The sequence below is a fragment of the Ruditapes philippinarum genome, unplaced genomic scaffold (genome assembly GCF_026571515.1).
Source record: "Ruditapes philippinarum isolate M1 unplaced genomic scaffold, ASM2657151v2 ctg1464_1_1_1_1, whole genome shotgun sequence".
Taxonomy (NCBI): Eukaryota; Metazoa; Mollusca; class Bivalvia; order Venerida; family Veneridae; genus Ruditapes; species Ruditapes philippinarum.
The window spans coordinates 299,119-315,979 of NW_026859675.1; the positions used below are offsets into that span (position 1 = coordinate 299,119).

Consider the following 16,861-nt stretch of genomic DNA (forward strand, 5'->3'; position numbering starts at 1 on the left):
ACTTTGTTTCCAGATTTTTATTTTTTTATAACAGTGACATAATAATTTCCTTTAGGGTTATTAATCTTGAAAAATGAAAACTTTAAGATATTAATAATGCGTTATTAAAATTTTACGAACATGTCGTGTTTAGGTAAGTGAACTCAATTTCTAACACCAACATCTACGTAGTCGGTAGGCAATTATTTTTTATAAATACTTGATTAATATGCAAAAATAATCAAATAATATATTAGACACTGACTGAACATTATAAACTTTGCGTACTTTCTGATATTATTCTCGTTATTTTGGACAAATTTAAAACTCAGTTCATGTGTAAAAAAAGCTTAGTAAGTTCTTAGGTAAAATAAACTTCGCACTAGAAAATGTAATGAGATCTGCATGAATGCAGTGTAAAATGTTTTGTGGAAAGAAGTAGTGTTAAACAGAACTTAAATATCTGATCAATTTAACTAGAAAGTTAAAGAACTATTCTGTACATTTTATTTTAGAACTATCCTTTTATTTTGATAATGGCAAGAACTATCCTTTACATTTTATTTTAGAATGGCCAATGAGATTTTTAATTTTAAAATGACCAATAAAAACTCTTCTTATATTCAGTAAGTGTTCTTTCCTATGAATGTTACAGGAAGACCGGCCTTCTGTCGAAAAAAGTATAGGTCAGTCCTGTTAACATTGAAAAGGGAAGTAATCATCGTTGGAGGCATTTTGCGAAAAAATCTGTCAACCCTACTTTATTAAAAGATTATTTTTAATGTGTAAGGCATGTCATTCTCCTAGAAAAAAAAATCACATTTTTAGCATGAATACTCGATTTTAAGATAGGTTTATGTGTTATTTCTTATAATGTGTCTATGGGAAAATTACTACAATCGTTTAAAATTTGGTGGTGGTAAACCTGATTAATTTCGGAAAATCCACTTTTACACTAACCTAAATTTTGATTGGTTAACAGAAATGAATCTATCCAATGAAAAGGGGTATTCTTTAACATCGCCGCCGTGGAAGGCATTGTTCTTGGCGAAAATGTAAATAATCGCCACTTTGTCGGAAGAAAATTTATATATGAATTACTGAAATCAACAAATATTTTGTGGAACTATATATTAGAGTTAGTTCACTTTGATTATTTATAGCAGAAGTGGAGGGAATATAATAAATGATCAAGATTTTTTCATGTTAGTTCATAAAACGAGTTTTTATGTTTGATTTTTAAGATTAACTAATAACTAAGTGTTGTTTTAACAATCTGGAATACACATACATAGGATGATGGCACAACAAGCTGTGGATTCCATGAAATCTGCTGTAAGTGACAGGAAATTGTTGTCTGAAACAATTTAAAGATAATTTATGTTTATAAGTAAAAGGTTGTGACCTCATTTTCGTCACGTGGTTTTTGTGTCGCATGATTTCGGTATAGATGGATACCGAAAATAAGCTATTTTCGCGAAAATAAGATCGCGGCTACGAAAATAAGATTCATTTTTGAAATAGTGCATTTATCTGTTGAAATAATTATATTATTTTTGATAAATTGTATTGAAAACGTATTGTTGTTATCAAATGATTTGTATGAATGAAATAATAAAGAATGAAATGTTTTGTAATGAAATATAAGACGTTTGTTCGCTACATAGGTAAATATCCCAAATAGTATAGTGGGAAGGCATGCGAAAATTCACTATTTTAAATTATTTTTTTGGTTCTGAAATTTATTATTTCATTCATACAAATCAACTATTAACAACAGAAATACGTTTTTAATACATTATATCAAAATTAAATCTTATTTTCGTAGACCCGATCTTATTTTCGCTTTACACGGCAATTTGAGCTATTTTCGTATGATAGTATTTTTCGGCTCAAACTTCACTTTTTAAAAAATTTTTTTTACTCTGAAATTTTAATTTGCTGTAAAATCATTCAATGAATGCATAAATATATAACTAACATAATTATTTCAACAGACAAACGCACTATTTCATAAATAAATCTTATTTTCGTAGCCGCAATCTTATTTTCGCGAAAACAGCTTATTTTCGGTATCCATCTATACCCGCATGATTTGATTGGTTTGATGATTTCTTGAAAGAACCGCCACAAACAAAAATGGTAGTTTTCAGAAGAAAATGTTGAAAATGTTAGGATATTTTTAAGCTAATACTAAGGAAAATCTGGTTTTAGTATTCACTTCTTCAAGATTGCACTTAAGACTTTATTCAGTCGTCGTAAGATGTCATCATCAGCTCCATTAAAGGTATAATAATGATAATTTAATACCCAGAGCACATTTAAATATGGCTAACATTATGTTAGCAGTCATTAGAGTGATTTTGTAGAGAAATAATATTGGGTAAAATCATAATTTATGTTAAAACAGGGTCTTCCAAATCTATTTGAAAGACCAAATGTATTTGAAAGACCCAGGTTTAGCTGCAGACGGATAAAGTCTAGCAAGAATCCGGGTCAGCTCGGCCCTAAAACATACTCGGCCCCGAGTCAGCTCGGCCCTATTCCAACTCGGCACGGGTCGACTCGGCCCACTTTTAAAAATGGGTAAAAGACATCAAAGGACTCCTATTGTCACGGGCTATTATTATCAATCAATATGTATGTTAAGGATACCGATTAATTAGGTGATAATTATGATTCATTCAAATTTGATAAGTGACCACCTGCAATTAATTAGAAGCTTATGCTATAAAGTAAACATGTTTTTGTTTCATGTTTTTGAAAATTACTGTACAAACAAAATGCATCTAAGGAAAAACATTTTTATTATATCTATATTCACAGGCACAAGTATCGGACCTGGAAAAAAAAAATATGAAGTTATTTTATCAATCTGTTTTATTTTTATATTTTTTCTTCCCAGGTCTGATAATCGTGCCTGTGTCTATATTAATTTTATCGAATCTGCAAGACAAATAAATAACTTTTTTTCTAAATATACTTTATTTCGGCAGAGGTACAATGTATAATTACATAATAATAATAAGATATTTCTTATTATTCATTTACCTTAACAACATGCAAGGCAAAGTAAATATGTTATAGGCCTATATATTTTTGTAAAGTGGGCCGAGTTGACTCTTTTCCGTCTAGCAATATCAGTTTGTGCATGCCTTTCACTGTTCACATAACAAAATGGCAATCTGGATTAGACCCCTATGTATTTTTCAGGCGTAAAACTAGTATATAATACACTAAAGAAAACGGAATGAACCTAATATATACTCCTGGTTTAGACCCCGGGGTCTAATCCAGGATATAGCCAACAAAATCATATCAGTTTTTTTTAAGTTATCATCACACAAAAATGTAAACTAATATAACATATATATCCATGTTTCTTGTAATATCTTGTATCTGTCATTGTTCATTAGATCAGGGTCTTTAAATAGAATGGTCCGGAAATGCGCTATGTAAACTAAACCCTTCTCCATACAATAATTAAACATGTCTCGGTATAGTTTGCCTTATGCAAATTAGGTAATTGTTCAAGAAAAGGGCGAAAATTAAATACAAGAGCAAAAATGAAAATTCTAACGCCATGATGTTCTTTAAAAATCTTTAAACTTTTAAAAAAGGGATAAATATTTCAGAAAATAATGTTTTTAAAGCCATATCTGTTGAGAAACATAGCTTGCTTGTTCAGAAAATTTGCAAATAAACGGGGCCATTTTGAAAATGCACCAAATTAAACAACAAATATTTGTAAATAACATCATGAAATAGTATAAACTTTTTACATGATATGATTAAATAACATTTTTTCCCTGTAAAAATTAAAATCAATTTTTATTTTCCCATTGAGCAATTCATGAATTTAAAAAAAGCTCATAAAACTCAGACCTACTTTCAAATATGAGCAGTAAATTTTTACCTAGACACCGGGAACGAAAAAATCCTAATGTTATTGCAAATCTATAAAATTGTTACTTTTAAAGAAAAAACTAATACTGTAATGTAGCCAGTATTAGTTTTTAGTATTTTTTTGATTGATTTAACAAAACATTATCTTATATTAATTTGATTTTTGAAGGGTGATGTACTATGCTAGATCACGGTCAGTTGATAACCTAATCACGTGATTCAACTGAGACATCTTTTTTCGTAGACCATTCTATTTGAAAGACCCTGGTTAGATCTATATCTTAAAGAGGTATTATTTGTCTGTAGGACAGGCACAGAAATGTAGGGTGGTGCTAGCTAGAGACTTAAGCAAAAAACTTTTATAGATATACTGTGCTCCTCTTAGTTCATGGTACTTAAAAATTTGAAACAAGAAGTAAAAGTAAAACAAACAATAAACATAAGCAAGGCTCACACGGGCTCAAATAAAATAATAGCCAAATGTTCAGTGGACTATTCACGATTTAGCAATTAACAACATAAGCAGTTGATTAAATAAACATTAGATCTACTTGTCAAACTTTTTCCAGTTTTAAAACTTTTGTAAGGATTTTCAAATATATATATGATGATTTGTAATCATATCTAAGAATCTTGTAGATGAAATCCAAACTGTTAGTGTTTTTTTTACACTGTATAAATGCAAGTCATTTTTTTTCTTCTCTATTTTAGGCTCTCTTTGACAAAATGAATCAAAATGGAGGGGAAACACTTGGTGCACCACCACCCAAGCAAAAGAAGAAAGCAGCTGTTGCTAAAGAAAATGAAAATATGGACGAGTTTTTTATTCCTGAAAGTGGTGCTGGTGAAGGAAAGGCATCAAAGAAAAGATTGTCCATAGAAAGAATATATCAGAAAAAGACCCAGCTGGAGCATATCTTGTTACGTCCTGACACCTACATTGGATCTGTGGAGAGTGTTACTCAGGTAATATTGCAATGATGAAAGGTATAATATATAGGAAACAAAGTAAGAGTGAAAATTATTTTCCTGAAAAAAATTCAGGGAGTATATACAAACTTATGTACTTGTACTACATATTGAAAATGGGTTTAACAATTTGTTTTGAAATGAGCATGGACAATTCTTACACTTCGAAATTTATTGCCAGTGTTATCCAAATAAAGGTGACTATGTTTTTCCTTACCAAGCAAACTGAGTAAAATGGAGAGAGACAAGGTGACTATTTTGCCCAAGTCACTTACAAAAAAATGTTCCCTGTTACGTATTTTGCAATGTACTATTAAATTAATAAGTGTAGTATATTGAAAAGGTGAAGTTTTGGGGAGCATTCCAGTGTTTCTGCCAGCTCTGATTTTCTGAGGGTCTTTTATGACCCCCTGTATGATATTTTAGGGGTCATTTCAAATTCATAAGGGTCATGCCAATAAATTTAACAAAAATGTAAAAAAAAAACAGGTAACACTTTATAAGTTTTATTTACAATATTTTGTATATTTTTCGTGAAGAAATTGGTCAATCTCTGCTATTTTGGATTATTTGTCATCCAATAATAACGCTGTATTTCTTAAAAATTATGTGTGTTAATTTTCATAGAAGAAAGAAAGTCGATACTATATTGAAATTCGTTCATAGTCGCCTTCTATTTTTCATAGTGCTTCATAGTACCGCCTAGTGACGTAATCAAAGGCCAAATAAAGCTTGACACTAAATATGTTAGTGTTCATCCTTAGCTGTTTTACAGAAATTAGAAACATTCTCCTGTCGCTATCGCTCCCTTCGAAGTTTCTAATTTCTGTAGAACAGCACAGATTAACACTAACATATACGCAGACTGCATTTTCCAGCAGACAGTTATTCGTTCGCAGAATATGACGACAACAAAATAAATAATTTTGTCTGGGCGCTTTCAATATATGCAGTAACGTATAAATGCAAGCGTTTATTAACTAGTTGAAATTGGCTAAATGCCGGACCACGGACCCGGTAAATTTCATTTCTCATTAAAATTATAGTGGAGCCCACGGTAAACATTCCGTACATTTTTATACTGAATTGACGGTTTATAGTCTGTATATCTGACTTGTGTTGAAATCAGCGACGGTGAAATTCTTGCGTCACAAAATACGCACTAACTAAATTTCATTGCGTCATGGCTGAAAATAGTGCGCCAAAAACGCAAAAACGCGCCCTGGCAGAAACACTGGCATTCATTGCCTTTGGCAATATGAAAGTCTGAATTTAAGCTTTCATAATTTATATGCTATGAATGTATGAAATGAATCAAGACTTATTGGAAATGGCAAAAATGAAAATTTGTTGAACTAAATAGCAATTTTTATATACCTGATTTGATCGGCTAAAATAAACAAATTTTGATAGATTTCTTAAAATACTGGTTCATAAAAAGTATAAGTATCTTTTTGCATATAATATGAGTTGTTTTCTCATTTTGACTTCCAGCCAATGTGGGTATTGAATGAAGATATGGACCTTATGATACAAAGGGATATAACATATGTTCCAGGATTATACAAAATATTTGATGAAATATTAGGTAAATTGTCTTATATATGTGCAAGTAAGTTTTAAACAGGTAAAATATTAAAATGAGGGCTATCTCAAAAGTTTGCGATAATTTTTATAGATGGACTTTTTTAATGCCAGTACATCATACCGGTAATTCAATCACTGTATTAAACAATTAGTATGTTATGTAATATGTTGTTTCAGTTTCAAAATATATAAACAATAATTGATGATGTATATTTTAGTAAATGCTGCTGATAATAAGCAACGAGATCCAAAGATGAACTGCATTAAAATTGATATTGACCCGTAAGTACTTGATATCTTTCAATGATAATATTAACTTGAGTTGCATACCCATAACCTGTACTTTGACACTATACATTAACTTTTTATATTACAGGTACATACCTTTTCAAAAAGTGCCTGTATTTTTAACAGTACTGTCAATTTAAAGAACAAAAACAAGAAACAGAAAAACAAAAGAAAACACAAGCTGAATGTAAATTTCAGCTCATTAGAAATACATTGACAAAGATGTTGGTTTTCCTGAGCAAAATTGTTCCGTTGAATTTGGCCGTTTAAACTTAACATTCCAAATTATGATATTATTTGTTATATCTTTGTCCAACTTCAGATTATGAAAATTTGTTTGTTGATTTCAGGGCAGCAAATAAGATACGAGTATGGAATAATGGAAGGGGTATCCCAGTGGTAGAACATAAGGAACACAATATGTTTGTACCAACAATGATCTTTGGACATCTTCTTACATCTAGCAACTATGATGACTCAGAGAAGAAAGTGACAGGTGTGTTTTAGTTCATCTGAGCACAACGTGTTCATGGTGAGCTATTGTGATCCCCCAACGTCCATCGTCGTGCGTCGTCAGCAATTTCTTTAAACAACATCTCAAAAACCAATGACTGCACAGTAACCAAACTTTACAGGAATGAGCCTTGGGTGGTCCCCTGCCAAAGTTGTTCAAATGGTTCCTGTCTGTTGCAGAAGTAGGTCATGGGGCTAGGAAAGGAGTTTAAAAAATGCTAACTTAAAAAATCTTCTTGTCTGAAAGTAAAAGGCCTAGAGCTTTGATATCTGGTATATGATATCATTATAGGTCCTCTACCAAAGTTGTTCACATTATAGCCCTGGGGTCAAAATTGGTCCCACCCAGGGGGTCATATGTTTTCCTTATATATATGTATATAGTAAAAACTGAAAAAATCCTCTTGTTTGAAGGTACAAGGCTTAGAGCTTAGATATTTGGTAAAAACTTAAAAAACCTCTGAATTGACAAAGGCATGAGGTTAGATATTTGACATGAAGCATTGTGTAGTGGAACTCTACCTAGATTGTTCAAATTATAGCCCCCCTAGGGTCAAAATTGGCCCCGCCCTGGGTCAAAGGTTTTCCTTATATGTATATAGTAAAAACTGTTCCTATCCACAAACTTTTACCTTGATCATAACTTTAAAATTCTTGGTGTATTGTCTTAAAACATCAACTTCTTACCTACACAAAAAAATTAACCATATTTTGTACATTTTTAAGACCTGGTAACTTCACTTTTGTATATCAATCGCATTTAATAATCAGGTGAGCGCATTGGGGCCAATGGCCCCCTTGTAATCAAACACTTCAAAATGAGGCCCTTTTATTTTTAGTTTAATATGTCTCCAAACTTAGTTGCTATTATTGTGTGAATTTTGTCATTGAACCGTTTTCATATTATTAGATGATTATAGCTCAAAAGTTTATATATTTATCTAAGCACAAATTTTCTAATACTAAATGTGTTTTGTCTTAGAAGATAAATATGCAATACTTGTATGCTGTGAAGTAGGAAAGATATAATTTTGTTGAATTTAGGTGGCAGAAATGGCTATGGAGCTAAGTTGTGTAATATATTTAGCAAGAAATTTGTAGTGGAGACTTCATACAAAGAATACAAAAAAGGATTTAGACAGGTAAATATATAACCATTTAATTTATTAACAGTCAGTGGTTACTTTCAGAGATTTTTTGTCAACCTTTTTGAAATGGATGTGGGTCTTGCATGTCTATACAAATTAATATGGTGAGCTATTTTACTCAACCCAGCTTTCATATTCCTTATGAAAGTTTATGTGCAGCGATAATATTTTGTCTCCACTTTCAAGAAATCAAGGAAACTATTGTCATTAATCTATGTTGGCATAAGTGTTGATTTAATTTGTTTTGTTAACTATCACAAAGATATTCACTCTAAAGGGCATTTGTGGCCTAATGATTATGGTTGTTAACTTCGAACAAGATTCCCCGCACCAATTAGGGATAGAATCCTGCTGGAGGCTTGGATATTTTTATGTGAAGAAGCTAGCTTACAAAGATTGAACTTCCTCTAATAGTAAAGCTGGAAAGTCACTTAATGACCTTTGGAGTGTTAGTTTGACTTTTTACATGACCCAGCACAACAAACAATTGTCTTTAAACTTGAAATACCTGTTAACTATCAAAAATGGGAATGTATATCTAAAGGTCAATTGCTGCTATACTGATACTCTAAAACCAATAATTTTATGATATAATACATTCTTACATTGTTGATTTTTGATAAGCTATATGAAATGGTAGAATACGTTTTAGAAAAGAAATTGTGTCCATGACAAGTGATTTTTATACTTTTTTCGCAACAGCCCATACCCCTGAAATTGTGAATTTTTAGTGCACTAATCTGTCAAATTGTGGAAAAAATAAACAAAAAGAAATTATCACCTGTTTTCACTTTATTCATACATTTAGTAATGATGTTTATAGTGCAATCTTTATTTTTATTTTATTTTTATTCCCTTAAATATTTCAACCAAATTCACAAGATTGTCATTTGTCCGTTCATCATTTTTGAGGTACCAAACAACAAGCGCGCTAATTGTGAATTTTCTTCACATTTTTGTGAATTTTTTTTTATTATTATTTTTTTTGCATTTGTGAAGAAGTTAAAATTTTGGGGTCAATATCAAGCAAAGAAACGATCATTGCATGATATTGATTATGCTCTTGATAATAATAATGCCTGGTTTAATTATAGTTTGAATCCTGTTGTGATTTATAGAAGAGATGTAAAGTTGATTCACACAATTGAAACACTAGCACTATGGAACATTATTTTGTAGACATGGCAAGATAACATGGGAAAAACAAAGGAGCCAAGTATAACTGATGCAAAAGAGGAAGACTTTACAGCTATCACATTTTATCCTGATCTTGAAAAGTTTCGAATGGAAACACTTGACAAAGATACAGTAGATCTTTTCACAAGGAGAGCCTATGATATTGCTGCAGCCTCAAGAGATGTGAAAGTTATTTTAAATGGCAAGAGAATACCAGTAAGAATATTGATTTTGTTATTAGTTTTTTAACCTTACTATATATGAAATACATAGAGCTGTCCTACCTGCCCTAAAATTTGTGTCCAGATTTTGAAGTTTTTTTTTGCAGTAAAATATTATTTTTTTCATTTTTTTTCTATAACCACATTATTTATTGGGTGATTTAAACATAAAAATGCATGTTTCTATCATCATCCACATTATAATATAGCAATGTTCATAACTAGCTCACTAAAATTTTCTTCCCTTTAAACTTAAAATTTTCATGAAGATTATTATATCAAATTATAACTTCTATATATCTAGAAGGATATTCTTCAAACATAAGTTATGTATCATCACACTTAAAGATATACTTTGTTCATCCTTGAGTAAAATATTTATCAAAGAAATTTATTAAAATCAATAAATTCTTACTGAATAAGAATTTGCCGATTAAATAAACTATGTATGGGAACTGAACTGCCAGTTTTTTTTTTTTAATCACACTATACATTCATATTTGACTACGTATATTGTGTAGAGTTTAAAACATAACATAGATCTACTTTGTGTAAAGTCAAAACATGTTTATTTTATATTTATAAAGACACTGTGAAGCAATTTTCAATATTTTCTAATATCAAATTTGAGCATAGTATATCACTGATATAAATTATTTGTGCTCAAGGACTGATGTGTTATTGTAGACCACTGAAATAGTCCATGGGTTACCCGTTACTAGTCTTATGAATACAATGGGGGAAAAAGATGTTGAATTATTGAAATGCATTTGGCACTTTTTTCCTGATTAAATTTTCTCCCCCTATATCAGAAGCTGAAGTAGGAATTCAATATTATGAGGAGCTGGTATAATGGGATTATTATCATAATCATTGTAATCAGTTAAAGGATTTATGACTTTCCTATTATAATATAATATTTACATGTCAAAAATTATTTTTCTTGGCTTTATGTCTGAATTTCTCATATATTTTTTTGTTTACAGGTTAAAAACTTTCGAGATTATGTGAGCTTGTTTATAAAGGACAAAGTTGATGAAGCTGGTGCCCCAATAAAACTTGTACATGAGATAGTTAGTCCTAGATGGGAAGTGGCCGTCACAATGAGTGATAAAGGTTTTCAACAAGCTAGCTTTGTTAATAGCATTGCTACAACAAAGGTATGATATAAACTTGAATCTATATCCGCTTTTCCAAGAAACTAAAATTAAGGTGCAGTGTGTGTGTAGATATTCTATTTTTATGCAAATAACAATGTAATGTGTGTTTGCCAGGACAGAATATGTACTAATAGGACTATTTCAAGATGATAAATGCTATCGTAATGTTTAAACTTCGGACATAATTTGTTTCTGTGAAATTGCAAACTCCTATTTGTTAGCTTTTTGACTGAATCCACTGAAGAGTATACAATGTAACTTGATTTGATTTTATAATAGAGAATTTTCACTTATGAATGTTATTTTTTATTGAAAATTTGTGGATATAATTAGATATTTCCTTAAGGCTGCACTCAATTTTATTTCAACCACACATTCAAGGATAAGTTTCCATAGTGAGAGAGGCATTGTTTGCAAAGTCAACATGGTATTTGTATCACAAACTTAAATTTCATTAACTATTACATATCTAAAATGATTGAAAATAAGCAGTGATATATAGGTAGGGCCATCATGGGAATTCGCGTTATTGATGTATTATCAAGTCTCAAGACTCAACAGTCAATTTGATATTGATGCATAATTTCGATAATTGATTCAAATAAGGTGTCAAATAGCAATGACTAAAATATACAATCATTTCAAATTAATATCCTTACAAGTTTGTCATTTACAATTGAAATTTTAATCTCCTACCTAAAGCAAAACATGCAGCCATTACTGTTTACACTTTTATCGCATGTGTCAATCTAATGACATCAGGCCAAGAAGTACCAAATTTAGAAATTGAAAATTCTGGGAATAAATGCTAGATTCGCAGTGTGGTATGTTTATTTACCCGAATTTAGTGTTCTATCATTTGTAAATGACAACAGTAACAATTAATTAATAGGCTTTATAACTTGCATAGCAACACGGCAGCTACTTCACCAGAAATTGCCAAACTGAAACTGACTTCTAAATAATTCAGTCAAAAAACTTATTACGTACAGATGTTTAAATTTCATTATTTTGTCATGCTTCAAAAATAAAATTTAGGTTTTTACTTAAATTTGATAATAATAGATAGTTTTTTCATTTGCATTGGCCTACATCAAAACAAGAGAAAAAACAAAACAATAAAAAATGTACATGCACCCATTACGAATGTGAACGCTTGTAAAACTTGGTTTCGGTAGGTGTAAATATTGGTTTTTGGTACGGATTAGTGATTCTCACAACATGAATCATTTCTTGAATGATCACGCATGACACAATAAAAACAAGATGAGTGGTCCTAAAGACAAAGATAAGTGTATTTTCGCCAGTAAAGGGCTAACAGACGATAAATATTCACTTTGGCTTAAGGAGTTAAGTCAGACAAGCATAAGTGTTTATGTACGTTCTGTTATCTACGTTCAGTGCAGGCAGTTTGTATGAAATTGAATTTGTTAGCCAAGCAAATGTAGAGATCTGAAAGGAATTGCAATCTAAATGTATATAGGCAGATAAATCTATCGACATTTCAAGTGACTGGAAACTGTTTTGTTCTGTGTAAATGCAAATAAGTCTTGTTAAAGGTAGTTTTTCAGAAATATAACTGTTTTAAAACTTTTGTACCATCATTATGAAGAGCCTGAATGGTCATCAAGACTTGAATAGTCCTTGAAAATTGATAAAAGGCCTTGAAAAGTCATATGAACCATGTATCAATGACAGCCCTATATATAGGTGAGAAATTAAGGCCATTAGGACCCTGTTGTTCCTGTTAATTGAATACATTCATTACATTGTTATCAGAATAAATATCTGTGTTGCAGGGAGGAAGACATGTTGATCATGTAGCTGACCAAGTTGTTAAGAAGTTAATTGAGGTTGTGAGTAAGAAAAACAAGGGAGGAATTCAGATTAAACCATTCCAGGTAATTTTAACATGATTATTTAAAATGAGCTAATATTTTCCATTTAAAAAAAGGCCCAGGAATCAGATTGGTATCTCATAGGACATGGTTACATAATGGTCAAAGACCAAATAGAATTTTTTTCATTTGTGGTCTAAATTTGTCATTCTTTTATTGTTTAAATTACTTGGCACAAATGCTCAGCGTTATTGTCCAACATAACCTTTTTGGACATATGTGACCTAAAGTGTTCATATTCTAAAAGCACTGACACTTCACAAATTTTATGACCAGTTTAAAAGGTCATAATGCTTAGTTACCATTTTCAGAGTTTATTACCTCAGCAAGTCAAATGATGTAGTAAAATTATGTTTGGTTTAGTTTTTGGATAGGCACTGTTAGTGCCTGATGTGAAGTCTCCAGCTAAAATATAGGCTCTTGTGTCATCATTGATTAGGAATAATAATGGCTAGCTATGTTGTTTTGTTTTTTTTTTCAGGTGAAGAATCATTTATGGTTATTTGTCAACTGTCTTATTGAGAATCCAACATTTGACTCTCAGACCAAGGAGAATATGACATTGCAGGCAAAATCATTTGGCTCAAAGTGTCAATTGTCAGAGAAATTTATCACACAGGTAAGCTGCTAGTATCGAATTCTGTAGTGTAATGTGAAATTATTACATTATATGTATTGATGATATGATAAGTTTAGGGAGAACTGCTTTAGACACACCTTTTACATTAAAAGTTGCATGAAAAATATTTTCAAGATGTGAATGCCACATGGGAAATATTGAATAAGTTAGAAAAGAAATTACAGATTTTTTTATGAATACAGTATTATCGTCCACAATACAGTGAATTATTTCATTATCTTATGACAGGTTAGTAAGTGTGGTATTGTTGAAAGTATACAAAGTTGGATGAAGTTTAAGGCCCAATCACAGCTTAAGAAAGTTAGTGGTAACAAACAGAACAAGTTGAAGGGTATACCAAAACTTGATGATGCTAATGACGCTGGAACAAAACACTCGCTTGATTGTACTCTAATCTTGACAGAAGGAGATTCAGCCAAAACACTGGCTGTTGCTGGTATGTCTATTCATTATTTACAGTGTTGGTTCTGGATTATTCTAGTTTGACAAGCATCAATAAAAGTTAGAATGATACAGTTGTAAGTATGGCCTGTACAAGGTGAAATTTTAGGGTACAAATATTTAAGATATTGCAGGTTCTTTAGCTCTTCCTGAGATTAGCTTACAGCTTTATTTTATTTCTTAAAAAATTCCCATATACAGTCAAACGTGTATTAAGCGACCGGGCAAGGGAAACACCCAAAACGGTCGCTTAATGAAACGGTCTCTTAAGACAGTCAGCATGATATAAAAGTCAGAATTTATTATTAATGAAATCTTTTTTTATTCGGTGGGATTGTTTTTCAACTTCATTTTTATATAAATATTGAATAATAAGTATGCTCCGATAATCTAAATGGATGAAAATGTAAAAAATAACTTTCTGATATTTATTGACAAAACAGTTTTGATCCATTACGTACATGTTTTACATAACTCCAGAATTTTTTAACTTCTCTGTTGTTTTTCCTTGTCTCCAACACGAAAACCCTATTAGTGAAGATGTTTACTGTTGTGCATTTTTTCATTTGAAATAAACAAACTACATCTATTTGTTACGATTAATTTAATGGCTGATCAAGTTCAAGGTCAATTCAATGCAGTCTAAATGTCAACAAGCGAAGCGTATACACCATCTCAGTATGGGCGGGGTGTTGCATTGTTTATCCGATATTATTGGATAATACACGTCACACGCATACTTATCTCCATTTGCATACGCTAAAACGGTATGGGAAATAGAGTTTTTCACACGGTTATTGTTGTGTATTGATTGTTGACACTTGTGACATAACGAGTAGGCGTTCTCTAAAAACACAATTACTTGACAGGTAAAAGTGGTCGTTTAATGAAAAGCTTTATCTCAATTAGGTGACTAATTAGCGGTCGCTGGTCGCGTTGAGCAACAGTCGCTTAATACATTAAAGATATAGAGAGAAAATGATCGGGGGGAATTTAAAGTGGTCGTTTAAGACAAAAGTCGCTTAATACACGTGGTCGCATGGGCAAGTTAGACTGTATTAAATTTCTCACTTTGAATACTAACTCTTGTTCATTATCAAAATGACCCATTTCAAAAGGGGAAAAAAAACAGTTGTTCATTTGCAGAGCAATAGCCTCCCTAAGATATATTTTTTGGTAAAGTCTTATGCTAAGGTCTGTTTCACAAATATCCAACATATTAACTAATATATCTAAAATGTTAACATAAAAACATGCACTTTTTTTGTTATCAATAAGTGTCATAGTGAACAATTTAACATAATGAAATGTGTTTAATATATGAAATATTGTACAGAAATATACCTGATATGTAATCAGTAAAAACACATGTCCTACTTTAGTTTTGAGATTTGTTGTAACTAAGTATGGTTTTTGCATGTTTACAGGACTAGGTGTTGTTGGGCGTGACAGGTATGGTGTATTTCCACTACGAGGAAAAGTTCTCAATGTAAGGGAAGCCTCTCACAAACAAGTAAGTTTCTTTTATTTAATATGGCAATAAATTTTGCTTTAGATAGCTATACAGTGTCAATTACATGTAACTTGAAAAAGAGAATAGTTTTTTTTTCTATGTCAAACAACAATTTGAGTCAGTTGTGGCCTGGTAGTTTAGAGATGCTGGTTTTGAAAATTTTAAATATGTTGAAATGTATCTGTATTGTTTGATTCCAGATAATGGAAAATGCAGAAATCAACAATGTGGTGAAAATAATGGGTCTACAGTTTAACAAGAAGTATGAGGAGATAGATCAGTTGAAGACACTAAGATATGGCAAGATTATGATCATGACAGATCAAGATCAGGATGGCTCACATATCAAAGGCCTACTCATCAATTTTCTACAACATTTTTGGCCAAATCTGCTCAAACACAATGTTGTAAACCAGTTCATCACACCTATTGTCAAGGTTATCTTTGTTGTTTATTGGTGAATCTGAGAGTGGACGGGAGTGTGATACTAGATATATTCTTTTAAAAAATAGTATTTAATTAATTTTAAAATTTAGCATTAGTCATAGTTTATCACAGTGTAAAGAAATAGTATTCATGTATCATCTGGGCGTGTTACCTCTCCCCTTCCAAAATAATCAACACTAATAGGATTACATTATTTCATTTCCAGTTGAAACAGCTTGCAAATATTGACATTTAATGAATTATTCATATTTTTTTGTATTGATCTATTTTTAGAATGATGGACTTTTAGGTAGATTTTTCATTGAATTGAAAGGGAAAGTGATTGAATATTTTAGGTTACAAAGGGTAAAGAAGAACATGCTTTCTACAGTTTACCAGAATTTGAAGAATGGAAGTCTGAAACAAGTAACTGGAATGCTTGGAAAATAAAGTACTACAAAGGTTTGCACATATTTTACATTGAAACACTTGTCTTTTAACCAGCACCTTGGTTGCTAAAAAGTAACTGTAAAGTTTTCAAAGGCAATATCTGAACAGTTGTTGACAGATTTCTTTATATTGTTTAATGCTGGTGAGGTCCAACAAAGGTTCAACTCCTTCGACAAAAGTACTGAGATGAAACCAGAGCATATGGTCTTATAAGTTTACTTTGTTAATATTTCATAGATATAATTTTGCCATTTATGCATAAATACAGGTTTGGGAACCAGCACCTCAAAGGAAGCTAAAGAGTACTTCAGTGACATGCGTAAGCATAAGATAGACTTTAAATATTCCGGAGCAGAAGATGATGCATCCATTAATCTCGCATTTAACAAAAAGAAGGTTGATGAGAGAAAAGAGTGGCTCTCTCATTGGATGGAAGAAAAGAAACGAAGAGCAGAAATGGGTCTTCCAGCTGTGAGAACATTTTTCTTTTTCATTAAATTTTTTTAGCTCACCTGAGCACAACAACCTTAAAAAGTCTTTTCCTCA

The 16,861-nt window shown here is 31.3% G+C and overlaps 1 protein-coding gene across 5 annotated transcripts in view; it reads left to right on the top strand.

Annotated features, from left to right (window-relative positions):
* The first annotated feature begins 961 nt into the window (after nt 1–961).
* The window catches only part of LOC132757478 (DNA topoisomerase 2-alpha-like), a 39,502-nt gene continuing 23,602 nt past the window's right edge, over nt 962–16,861 (top strand). For 3 of the 5 annotated variants that reach the window (XM_060748760.1, XM_060748764.1, XM_060748761.1), the window contains exons 1-15: nt 1,156–1,314; nt 4,597–4,851; nt 6,349–6,442; nt 6,660–6,723; nt 7,080–7,225; nt 8,287–8,384; nt 9,570–9,782; nt 10,774–10,947; nt 12,747–12,848; nt 13,327–13,464; nt 13,714–13,921; nt 15,354–15,439; nt 15,640–15,876; nt 16,222–16,327; nt 16,584–16,786. In XM_060748760.1, coding sequence (XP_060604743.1) covers nt 1,276–1,314; nt 4,597–4,851; nt 6,349–6,442; nt 6,660–6,723; nt 7,080–7,225; nt 8,287–8,384; nt 9,570–9,782; nt 10,774–10,947; nt 12,747–12,848; nt 13,327–13,464; nt 13,714–13,921; nt 15,354–15,439; nt 15,640–15,876; nt 16,222–16,327; nt 16,584–16,786 — 2,163 coding nt within the window. In that variant the 5' untranslated portion in view covers nt 1,156–1,275. Of the gene's footprint in view, nt 1,118–1,155; nt 1,315–2,086; nt 2,267–4,596; nt 4,852–6,348; nt 6,443–6,659; nt 6,724–7,079; nt 7,226–8,286; nt 8,385–9,569; nt 9,783–10,773; nt 10,948–12,746; nt 12,849–13,326; nt 13,465–13,713; nt 13,922–15,353; nt 15,440–15,639; nt 15,877–16,221; nt 16,328–16,583; nt 16,787–16,861 lie in introns of those variants that run through there. The other 2 variants (XM_060748763.1, XM_060748762.1) reach the window with 2 other exon arrangements.